The sequence below is a fragment of the Piliocolobus tephrosceles genome, chromosome 8 (genome assembly GCF_002776525.5).
Source record: "Piliocolobus tephrosceles isolate RC106 chromosome 8, ASM277652v3, whole genome shotgun sequence".
In the NCBI taxonomy this organism is placed as follows: Eukaryota; Metazoa; Chordata; class Mammalia; order Primates; family Cercopithecidae; genus Piliocolobus; species Piliocolobus tephrosceles.
This window is the reverse complement of record NC_045441.1, coordinates 127,654,210-127,666,571: the sequence shown is the minus strand read 5'-3', so window position 1 is coordinate 127,666,571 and position 12,362 is coordinate 127,654,210. Positions and strand designations below refer to the sequence as shown.

At 37.6% G+C, this 12,362-nt stretch overlaps 1 protein-coding gene across 2 annotated transcripts in view; it reads right to left on the bottom strand.

The window, feature by feature from the left end:
* Nucleotides 1-12,362, bottom strand: part of TRIM24 (tripartite motif containing 24) — a 126,419-nt gene that overhangs the window by 46,912 nt on the left and 67,145 nt on the right. For both annotated transcript variants that reach the window (XM_023190049.2, XM_023190048.3), the window contains exons 6-7: nucleotides 11,075-11,189; nucleotides 7,748-7,894 (exon numbers count right to left, since the gene is read on the bottom strand). In XM_023190049.2, the coding sequence (XP_023045817.1) occupies nucleotides 7,748-7,894; nucleotides 11,075-11,189 (262 nt within the window). The remainder of the gene's footprint in view (nucleotides 1-7,747; nucleotides 7,895-11,074; nucleotides 11,190-12,362) is intronic.

The following is a 12,362-nucleotide window of genomic DNA, read 5'->3' as shown; positions in this document are numbered from 1 at the left end:
CTCCCCCAAGTAATCTACTGTTTACTGATTTATGTTATTATGAACTCATGTATTCTTATTTAATTCAGTGTGTTATAATTTATTATAGTGACTTATTTTGATCCTCAAATTTGTTCTTGGTTTTCCCAGTGGGAGCCCTTTTACACTGAATCCTGTTCCCTTTGACATGTTCCCATTATTCTCTGAGCATTTCAGTAGTTTTCTGGTATAACAACATGTTCTGGGCACACCTTTTACTTTCCTCCCCTTTCTTTGGTATTTTGAAACCAAGATCTGGAAGGAAGTGGCCTCACTGCTATTGGGATGCAGCACACCAACATCAAACATATATATATGCATACAGATGGACATATACATCTATAACTATTTCTAGATCTCAGTCCAAGAATAAAAATAAAACTCTAAGTTCACACTTGTACTCTTAATTCCAATCCAACACATCTTTGGGCCCTTCCTAGCCTAACTTCTTTCTAAATACCTTCTCTGGAAACTTGGCTGCCATTACCTTCAATATATTTACTTACTTATTCAATCCATTTACTTATTTACTCAATGTAACCAAAATCCAAATGACACTGGCTAATTAATTCTTCTTACCACTTCTGTATTCCTCCCTCAACACTTCACATCCATGGCTGCCAGCTTCATGCCTGCTGTGATTCCCCAACCCTCTCCAATATGCAGTGACCTCAGTCACCATGCTGATGCCTCCATGCCGGGAAGAGAAGGTGAGACAGTAAGATTCTTGATAGTTTTTATGTGAATATATATACACACACACACACACACACAGATTTTATGTATTAAGTATATTGATAATGATGATATCTTGGGGATAGGGTCCAAGTCTAAATATGAAATTCATTTATGTTTCATATACTCAATACACATAGACTGAAAGCAACTGTATACAATATTTCTAATAATTTTGTGCATGAATCCAAGTTGTGTTCAATTCTTATGTGTGTAATTTCCCACTTGTGGTGTCATGATGGTGCTCAAAAAGTTTTGAATTTTGGAGAACTTCAGATTTCAGTCGGGATGCTTAACCTGTGTAAGAAACTCACACAACTCAATAGCAAAAACCCAAATAACGTGATTAAAAAATGAACAAAGAGTTTGAATTTACATTTTTCCAAAGAAGACATAAAAATGTCCAACAGGCATATGAAAAAATGCTTCATATCACTAATCAATAGGAAAATTCAAATCCAAACCACAATGAGCTATCACCTCATACCTGTTAGGATCCAGCTAATATCAAAAAGACAAGAAAGACAAGTGTTGGCCAGGGTATGGAAAAAAAGGAACCCTTTGTACACTTTAGATGGGAATGCAGATTGGTGCAACCACTATGGATAACAGTATGGAGGTTCTTCAAATAATTAAAAACAGAACTAGTATTGATCCAGCAATCCCTCTGTTGGGTATATTATGACAGGAAATGAAATAGGATCTTGAGGAGATATCTGCAGTTCCCTCTCCATGTCACTGCAGCATTATTCACAATGGCCAAGACAGAAAAACAACCTGTATCCAATGATGCACGGATAAATAAATTGTGGTAGATATATATAATAAAATATTATTCAGCCTTAAAAAAGGAAAGAAATCCTGTTATTTGTGATAAGAAGGATGAACCTTGAGGACACTATGATAAGAGAATTAAGCCAGATCCAGAAAGAAAAATACTGTATAATCTCACTTATACATGGAATATTTTTAGAAAGTTGAAGACAAAGTGGTATAGTGATTACTAGGGGCTGGGTGGGTAGGAAATGTAGAGAAGTCGAAGGGTACAAATTTCCAGGTAGGTAGAATGAATAAACATTGAGATTTAATGTACAGAGTAAGAACTACAGTTAGTAACATTGTAATGCCGGCCAGATGTGGTGGCTCACACCTGGAGTTCAAGATCAGTTGGGGTGACAGAGCAAGACCTTGTCTCTCAAAAAAAAAAAATCTGGGCTATGGTGGCATGCACCTGTAATCCCAGCTACTTGGGGCACTGAGGCAAAAGGCTCGCTTGAGCCTGCAAGTTTGAGGCTGCAATGAGCTATCATCATGTCACTGCACTCCATCCTGGGGGATAGAGGGAGACCTTGTCTCAGAAAAAAAAAAAAAAAAACCCAAAAGAACAAACCAAAAAAACCTCCTTAATAACACTGTAATGTATATCAAAAATTTGTTATAGATTTTAGGTGTTTTTACCATACACACAGATACAAGGTAACTAGGATAATGAATATTAATCTGTTTGATTTAAACAATAATTTTAATATGCATATATGTCAGAATATCATGTTGTACACGTTAAATATATAATAAAATATAAATAAATTTTTAAAAACAGCAAGCCAAGCTTGAGGTTTCAGGGCTGCTAGGCATTTCATTTTCATTTTTTAAGCATATAAAATCCATCATTTAAAGGATAACCTAAGTAAACGTGGCTATATTTACAAAGCAGAACTCTGGAGAACAGAGTTATACAATATAATGATTTTCATATTTTCTGAAGTTAGAAGATCTTCTAAATGTTTAAAAATAATCACAAACCTCAGTTCTGCACGCATTACAGGCAAATTGTTATCTATAGCTGCTACTAGAAATGTATCAATGCTCACTTGGGTTCCACAGTGTTTTAAAATTTAGTTAACCAAGATAATGGTAATACTGGTACTATATGATTCACTATTCCTATTTTCTTCTATGCATCATACAGATGACTATCTCTTTCATTCCTATTTCAACAGATCATTGTGTAAATTAATTTATCCCATCTCCTATTTTTATTTTCTCCATAATACAATAAAAAATCAGAACAGAATGAAAAACACATTTTTAGACTGATAAGGAAATTGAAGGAATGCTTATCTGATTGCGTGAATAACGTATCTTACACATACATACTCATGATGGATTAACTTGGAAAACACAATTCTCTATTCGCTCTATCCCTTTTCTATTTGACTTTCAGAAAAATATAAGTAACAGAATACAGAAGGTATATAGTGTATAGATGTTTTCCATTAAAACTAATGAAAAAATAAAAATCAGGATAGAAACTATAGCACTGATAATTATGAAAGGAAAACAAATCCTAACAATTAAATACAATTCATTATTAAGAAAAGTTATAGAACTCTGATGTCACTCAATATTCGAAGTTATTTCATAAAGTTTATCCAGAATCACATTTCCTTATTTTAAAATTGTATAGAAAATTTCTGGACTTCCATTTTTTGGAATAGGTGAGAGAAAACTTGATTTGGAGGTAGTAAAACAAGTACACCTCACTTTACTGAGCTTTACTGCGCTTCGTAAGTACTGTAAATTTTACAAATTTAAGGTTTGCAACACCACATTCAGAAAATCAGCACCATTTTTCCAACAGCACATGCTCACGTGTCTGTCACATTTTGGTAATTCTTAACAATAATCTGTTACAGTGATCTGTGGTCTTTAATGTTTTTTTTTTTTGAGACGGAGTCTCGCTCTGTCGCCCGGGCTGGAGTGCAGTGGCCGGATCTCAGCTCACTGCAAGCTCCGCCTCCCGGGTTCCCACCATTCTCCTGCCTCAGCCTCCCGAGTAGCTGGGACTACAGGCGCCCGCCACCTCGCCCGGCTAGTTTTTTTGTATTTTTTAGTAGAGACGGGGTTTCACTGTGTTAGCCAGGATGGTCTCGATCTCCTGACCTCGTGATCCGCCCGTCTCGGCCTCCCAAAGTGCTGGGATCACAGGCTTGAGCCACCGCGCCTGGCGGTCTTTAATGTTAATATTGTAACTGTTTGGGGACATCACAAACTACTTCCAAGTAAGAGCAAACATAAACAGTATATTCTGTTTGTACCACCAATTTAGCCATTCTTTTTTCCTCTCCTCAGGCCTCCCTAGTCTCAGATGCAACAATTTAATAACCCTACAATAGTCTCTAAGTGTTCAAGTGAAAGGAAGAGCTGCATGATTCTCACTAATCGAAAGTTAGAAATGAGTAAGCTTACTGAGGAAGGCAGGTACAAAGCTGAGACAGGCTGAAAGCTAGGCCTCTCACACCAGTTAGCCAAGTTGTGAATGTAAAGGAAAAGTTCTTGAAGGAAATCGAAAGTGTTACTCCAGTGAACACATGAATGATGAGAATGCCAAGCAGACTTGTTGCTGACAGGAAGAAAGTTGTGTGGTCTTGATAGAAGATCAAACCAGCTATGACATTCCCTTAACCCAAGATCTAATTCAGGGAAGGTCCTAAAACTCTCTTTAATTCAATGAAGGCTGTGAGAGGTGAGGTAGCTGAGAGGTGAGAAGTGAGGAAGCTGCAAAAGAAAGTTTTAAGGTGGCAGAGGTTGGTCCATGAGATTTATGGAAAGAAACCATCCATTCTGCAGTATCCACAGTATAAAAGTACAAGGTGAAGCACCAAGTGCTAATGTAGAAGCTGCAGCAAATTAATCATAAGATCTAGCTAAGATCATTGACGAAGGTGGCTACTCTAAATAACACATTTCAATGTAGATGACACAGACTTCTATTGGAAGATGATGCCATCTAGAAATTTCATACAATGCATGGCTTCAAATCCTCAAAGGACAGACTGACTCTTGTTAGAGACTAATGCAGCTGGTGACTTTAAGTTGAAGCCAATGGTCACTGACCACTCCAAATAACCTAGAGCCCTTAAGAATTATGCTAAATCTACACTGCTTTTGTGTTCTACAAGTGAAAACAAAGGAGGGATGACCGCACACCTACTTACAATATATTTTAGTTATTATTTTAAGCCCACTTTTGAGACCCACTGCTCAGAAAATAAAGGATTTTAAAATATACTGCTCACTGACAAATACAACTGGTCACCTAAGAGCTCTCATGGAAATACATAAGGAGATTAAGGTTGTTTTCATGCCCGCTAACACAACATCCATTCTGCAGCCCATGAATCAAGAAGTAATTCTGATTCTCACGTCTTTTTTTTTTCCATTTGGTAGTGATAGGGTCTCACTCTGTGGCGCAGGGTGGTCTTGAACTCCAAGCCTCAAGTGAGCCTCCTGCCTCAGCCTCTCAGTGTTGGTATTATAGGTGCATGGCTTCAAGTATTATTTAAGAAATAATTATTAAGAAATACATTATGGCTGGGCGCGGTGGCTCAAGCCTGTAATCCCAGCACTTTGGGAGGCCGAGACGGGTGGATCATGAGATCGAGACCATCCTGCCTAACACGGTGAAACCCTGTTTCTACTAAAAATACAAAAAAAAAAAAAAAAAAACGAGCCGGGCGAGGTGGCGGGTGCCTGTAGTCCCAGCTACTCAGGAGGCTGAGGCAGGAGAATGGCATAAACCCGGGAGGCGGAGCTTGCAGTGAGCTGAGATCTGGCCACTGTACTCCAGCCTGGGCGGCAGAGCGAGACTCCGTCTCAAAAAAATAAAAAAATACATTATGTGGCTGGTGCAGTGGTTCATGCTGTAATCCCAGCACTTTGGGAGGTCGAGGCAGGTGGGTCACTTGAGGTCAGGAGTTCGAGACCAGCCTGGAAAACACAGGCAAACCCCGTCTCTTACAAAAAACATAGAAAAATCAGCTGGGCATGGTGGTACATGCCTAGAGCCCCAGCTATTGGGAGGCTGAGGCAGGAGAATTGCTTGAACCTGGGAGCTAGAGGTTGCAGTGAGCTGAGATCATGCCACTGCACTCCAGTCTAGGCGACAGAGTGAGACTCCATCTCAAAAAAACAAAGGAAAAGAAAAGAAATACATTACATAAGGTAGTATAATAGCCGCCATACACAGTAAGATTCCTCTGATGGATCTGGGCAAAGTAAATTAAAAACCTTCTAGAAAGGATTCATTATTCTAGATGCCATTAAGAAACTTAGTGATTCATGGGAGGAGATAAATATGCCAGTATTAACAAGAGTTAGGAATAAGCTGATTCCAACCTTTAGGGATGACCTGGAGGAATTCAAGACTGCAGTGAAGAAGGAACTACAGATGTGACAGAAATAGCAAAAGAACTGGAATTAGAAGTAGAGCCTGAAGATGTGACTGAATTGCTGCAATCCTATGATCAAACTTGAATGGATGAACAGTTGCTTCTTACGGATGAGCACAGAAAAGTGGTTTCTTGAGATAGAAATTACTCCTGGTGAAGATGCTGTGACCATTGTTGAGATGACAGCAAAGAATTTAGAATATTCCATAAACTTAGGTGATACTGCAGCTATAAGCTTTGAGAGGACTGACTCCAATTCTGAAAGAAGTTCTATTGTAGGTAAAATGCTATCAAATTATCATTGCATGCTATGGAGAAATCTTTCATTAAAAAAGAGTCAATCAATGTAAACTTCATTGTCATCTTATTTTAAGATATTGCCACAGTTATCCCAACCTTTAGCAACTACAATCCCAGTAGCCATCAAAATCTCTATCAGCAAAAAGATTGATTTTTGAAAGGCTCAGATGATTAACATTTTTAGCAATAAAGTATTCTTTAGGCCGGGTGCAGTGGCTCATGCCTGTAATCCCAGCACTTTGGGAGGCCGAGGCGGGCAGATCATGAGGTCGGGAAATCGAGACCATCCTGGCTAACATGGTGAAACCCTGTCTCTACTAAAAATACAAAAAATTAGCCAGGCGTGGTGGCAGGCGTCTGTAGTCCCAGCTACTCGGGAGGCTGAGGCAGGAGAATGGTGGCGTGAACCCGGGAGGCGGAGCTTGCAGTGAGCAGAGATGGCGCCACTGTACTCCAGCCTGGGTGACAGAGCGAGACTCTGTCTCCCCCCTCCCAAAAAAAAAAAGGATTATTTAATTAAGGTATATACCTTGTTTTTTAAAAAACATAATACTATTGCACAGTTATATGCACTGGAAAACTTAAAAAAACTGTATGGCTAGGCTTATGATGATATTTGCTTTATTGCAATAGTCTGGAACTGAACCTACGGTTTATAGTATACTTTGGAGTATAAATCTCTGTTGAATCTTTAATAAGATGAATGTAAAGCAGGAATTTTAAAGAATGTAGCTAAATGTCTTCTACATCTTTGTTACTCAAAGCACAGCACACAGACCAAGTAGCATCAGCGACAGTTGCAAGCTTGTTAGAAATTCACAAGCCCCACCCCAGACCTCCTGACCAGAATCCTCAAGTGATGTGGTAGTCACATGTTAAGTAGCAAGGTTCTAGACCACTGTCAAATAGTTCACCAAATCACAGAGCTATTTTTCTGTGGCAAAATCATCCAATACCACAGATTGCCGTGTAGCACCAACACAGGCTCAGGTCATGTCTGAGATCATATTATAAACCCTGGCTATACCTCTTATTGTGTGATGTTAGACATGTTACATAATCACATGCCTTAGTTTCATCATGTGTACAATGGAGGTGAATAGGTACATCGCATAAGAATGATGTAAAAGTTTAAATATTACATGGAAATTATTAGAATTAGTACCTGGCACAGTATAGGTAATCAGAAAATGTTCACTATCGTCCTTATTTTTGGTTTCAAGTTCAATTGCTATGAAGACAGTGAATACTTGGAAAGAACAAGGAAGGAATTCATGATAAATTAAAACTGAAATTACACCCAAATTATGCCAGGTAAAAATATTTAAACCAAAATATTTTGATAATTAGAAATAGGTAAAAAAAGCATTAACGCACAAGCAGAATAAATTTTAAGCATTATAATGGCTCCATTGTTTTACTGTGCATTTATACAGTATCTTAAATAGCATACTTTATCTTACCAGTCGTTTGCTATAAAGTAATGCTGTGCTGCTGCCACTGGAAACTGCCCATTTAGAAAAATGCATGACATGTTCCAATTGTTTAGAAAGTCCAGCCACTTCCTGTTGTTGTTGCATAAGTTTCATGCGATGGTCCTTTGCAAGGCTCTGAAAACAAGAAAATAATTTCAAAATTAGTATCAGCATGTAACATAGACTTTAATGGTCATTTCCAGGTAAACAAATTAGAATAACTACAATCTCTAAGTACTCAATTTACTGAAACTAATAATAGTCTTAGTGTTTTCCCTATTAGTACAAAGGATCGTTTTCACTATAGCAAAAAACTGCATCCCAAATGTGGCCCCTCAGCCATCAAGACCCTGGATCAGGGGCCTTACGTATTCTGGGAGTTAACTCTGTTCGTGCATCTTACAATACATAAAAAAGGATAGATTAGCTATAATACAGTAAATGCCTATGAAATTCAACATTCACAAATAAGACAGATGTTCTATCCAGCAAACCTGTAAAGTAACTCGATCACGTAATTTACTCAATCATATGATTTCACCTTTTAGGGATTCTACTTCACAGTTGCAATTGCAAGTAGTTTGTGCAAAACAGTCATGCTGTGTTGTAGATGACACTTATCCTTTGTATGTGGTAATTTTTTTAAAAGGCATCACATTATTTCTGTCTATTGAGAATTAACATGGGAGCCAACAGATGCACAATTGTGCCAATGCACTTTAAGAAAAGCTACATAAAATAATATAGATTTCTCTAAAGGAAGTATGTATGTACTTTCCTTAGAGGAGGCGGATAATCAAAAGTAGAGCACACTGAACTTGGGTATTTTAAAGGTTCCTATCCAAAAACCTCATCCTAGATCTAGCAAGGAAAAAGAACAGGACTTTCTACTGTCTCAGACAAATTAGAAAAGTTTAAAAGTAAAATTGCTATACTACAACATGGACTTACATTCTCAATAAAAAGTGAACCCAGATCCTGGCCCTAGTCAGTTCCAGATTTGTAAAATACACTTGAGCTACACTGAGTTAAGGGGGAAATTGCAGTTGTCTGTCTGAGGGACTGGTAACAGTCAATGGCTCTACCATATGTAATTTAAGTTCAGAGAGACAGTAATTTGCCTATTAGGCTATTTTTGACCTCTGTAAAAATTTATTAAGTGTTTCTTTGGAAACATTCTAGTAGGAATAGAAATTGTTTACTTTGAAGAAGGTTGAGAATTAAGAATCAGAAGCCCTGGTTTTTTGGTCTTCTATCCTAAATATCTATTTCAGCCAATTTCTTACAAGTCTTAACAGATAAAAGGGGTTATGTTTATTTGCCTTTAAAAGGGACTCCAACCAGCCTGGGCAACATAGCGAGACCACATCTTTACCAAAAAAAAAAGCCAAGAGTGGCAGTACACGGCTTGTAGTCCCAGCTTCTCAGGAAGCTCAGTCAGGAGGATCGCTTGTAGTCCCAGTTTCCCAGGAGTTTGAGGCTGCAATGAGCCAAGGCCATACCACTACACTCGAGCCTAGATGACAAACTGAGACCTTGTCTCTAAAAAGTAAAATAAGAAAATTCACTAGAGTGAGACTTCTTCTCTACAAAAATAAAAAAATTAGGTGTGGTTGCACAGCTACTCAGGAGGCTGAGGTGGGAAGATTGCTTGAGCTCGGGAGGTCAAGGCTGCAGTGAAAACACCACTGCATTCAAGCTTGGAGAACAAAGTAAAACACTGAATCAAAAAAAAAGGGCGGGGGGGTGAGGTGGGGTAGCTCATACCTGTAATCTCAGTACTTTGGAAGGCTGAGGCAGGCAGACTGCCTGAGCCCAGGAGTTTGAGACCAGCCTGAGCCAATGTGTCAAAACCCCCTCTCAAAAAAAAAAAAAAAAATTAGCCAGGCATGGTGGCATACACTTGTAGTTCTAATTACTCGAGAGGCTGTGATGAGAGGATCACCTGAGCCCAGGAGGTGGAGGCTGTGGTAAGCCGTGATTCATGCTATTGCACTTCCATCTGGGCAACAGAGGGAGACCGTGTCTCAAAAAAAAAAAATTTTTTTTTAAGAATGAACCTGGTCATCAGTAGATATATACTGACCAGGTTCATTCTTACAGATTTGCAAGACTGACCAGGTTCATTCTTACAGATTTGCAAGTCTGGTCATTTTCTTTGTAAAGCTCTTCAAGTGATTCTGATGTACAGTCAAGTTTGAAAACACAGACATAGTAATGTATGCACTAGTAATATCTGGGAAAGCAAATCAAAGTGATATTTGATTTTAAGCAGTTTTAGAAACTTAAAACTCTACTTAAATTTTTTTTTTTTTTAAGTCACAGACCTTGAACAAATAGTTACTATAAATGGGGTCTGATTCTTCCTGCCCAGAATACTTCTTCACTAAATAACTACATTTCCAAAAGAACAGAGAATTATTTCAGTCTTTGTTACCTGTACAGCTGGTAATACACAGGAATGACCATGCTTTCCCAGAAGGGATAGAACTGTCTGACAGAAACCTTATAATGTGGCAAACTATGATATAAAGAAGATGATCTAAATTATTTCTAGAAGTCTTATTTTATCCTCAAATCTTCAAACATTAGGATTCTTTTATTTTTTTCTCATTTGCTTCTTTACTGTATCAATATGCTTTCTATGTCAACATACTAAAGGAATACCTAAAAATCATGCAATTAATATTATACATTAATGTATCATGTAGGTGTTATAACCTTCTATTATTTGAAGTCAAACACCAAGTTTGGATCTTGACCTTCATGAGTTTTAAAAAGCTGAGGAAGATAGTAATGTTTTTCTTACCGGCAGTGAGAAACAACTAAGTGCCTTGGGCATATCTCCCCAAGTGCTGCTCTCACAAGTAGAATTATAAAATGTTGAGGGCAGGGCTAGCCATACTCTTTCACCTAACTTCTCACAGGGTTAAATATATATACTTGAGAACTAAACTGAAGTGTATCTTTCTAGAAAATTTTGCTCCACTAAACCCCTTTATGATGCAAAGTTTTCACTTCAGTTAATCTTAAAAGTAACTCAACTGTTTCACATTCAGAGATCCTCCTACAAGCAAGGCATTATAATTTGTGCTATAAAGAAAACAATCAGTCGTCAGACATTCATAGCGTATTATAAAGTTTTAAATTGTCAGCTACAATACAAAATCCAGCAAAGGAAAACTTGGGAGTGGGGAAAAAAAGTATTAAATCACAAATGAAACAATTATATTAAAAGCACTATGATTTCTACTTCACAGTACTTTAGGAAATACTATGGTGAATCAATATACTATCCCACCGGCAGTCACTTACCTCTAACTGATGCAGTAGAGCTTTTCCTTTTTTATTTATTTCTACCATCAATGTAAATATAGCAACTTTAATATCCTGTTCCACCTGCTTTTGATTTTGATTTACTTCAATAATTCTGAAAATTAAAAGGGGGAAAAATACATAAGGCAGATTTTTTTGTATATTTAAAATTGATGTTTTAATGTCTACATTAGACCAAAATGTTTTCAGGCCTTAGAAGCTCTGCTATTTCTGAGTCCTTCACTTTAAATTGACTGTCTTGAAGATGAGACAGCAGAAATACAATTCTTCTGAAAGATATCACCACTTAATCTTAAAATTAAGTCTTGAATCTTAAAAATATATATAGAGTTAGAAAAGAATGAGTACATTTTAAGAAAATACAGTTCGGAAAAATTATAATGACACCCAGGAAAATCAATGCTTTACCTAAAAGGATGGGGGGTGGGGTGGGGGTGGACTAAAAAGGATTTATAAACCATGATTCTGAACAAGTTCTACTATATTAATTGCAACCAAAAGCCAGAAAAGTATACATGTGATACTCTTTTATTAGTAATCTTAACTGTTACAGTATTTACACACCTAAGTAAAAAGGGACAAAAACAGTAGTTTGCTACTTAATCCATTCTTTGCAAAATTAGCAGCCAAATAACTATGTTTTATCAACTACATACCTCTCTTGAGGTGGGAAATTAAAGAAAAAAAGAAAAATAAAATTAAAAAGAGAAAAGCAAGTTTGAAAAGCAAGCTTTCCTGTATTAGGCTGACTTATCCCAGAGGCAGAAACAGGCACAGCCCAGACCCAGGAAAGTCTTGATAATATTATCTAAGAAGCTAGGGCTCAAAGGAATGTGCTCTGAAGACTCTCCCAGCACTCCCTCAACGTGGGGAGAAAAAAAAACAAATTTTCTGTATTTTCCTTTCTCCTATGGTATGAGTAAACTTATGAGTTTATTGATTCCTGTTTTCTATAACTAGTAACTTTAAGTATTGTTTTATCTAAGCAGCTCAGCGAAGGTCATGAGACATGCCTAAGCGGGCCTGGATTGTAGCCATCCAGACACCATAGTGAAAGTTATGAGATAAGTCCATGCAAGGCACTAGAGCAACCCTAGATAACAGCCATCTAAGCCGCATAGCACGAATCATATGTAAGTCCAAGTTATGAACCCGTCAAAGTATGATTAACTGCCTTTGTTCTGCTTCTGTACCTGAGCTTTCACGCCACTATGCTTTGCGCCACTATGCTTCACGCCACCGTAAGCTTGTTTCAAAGTAGCCCACC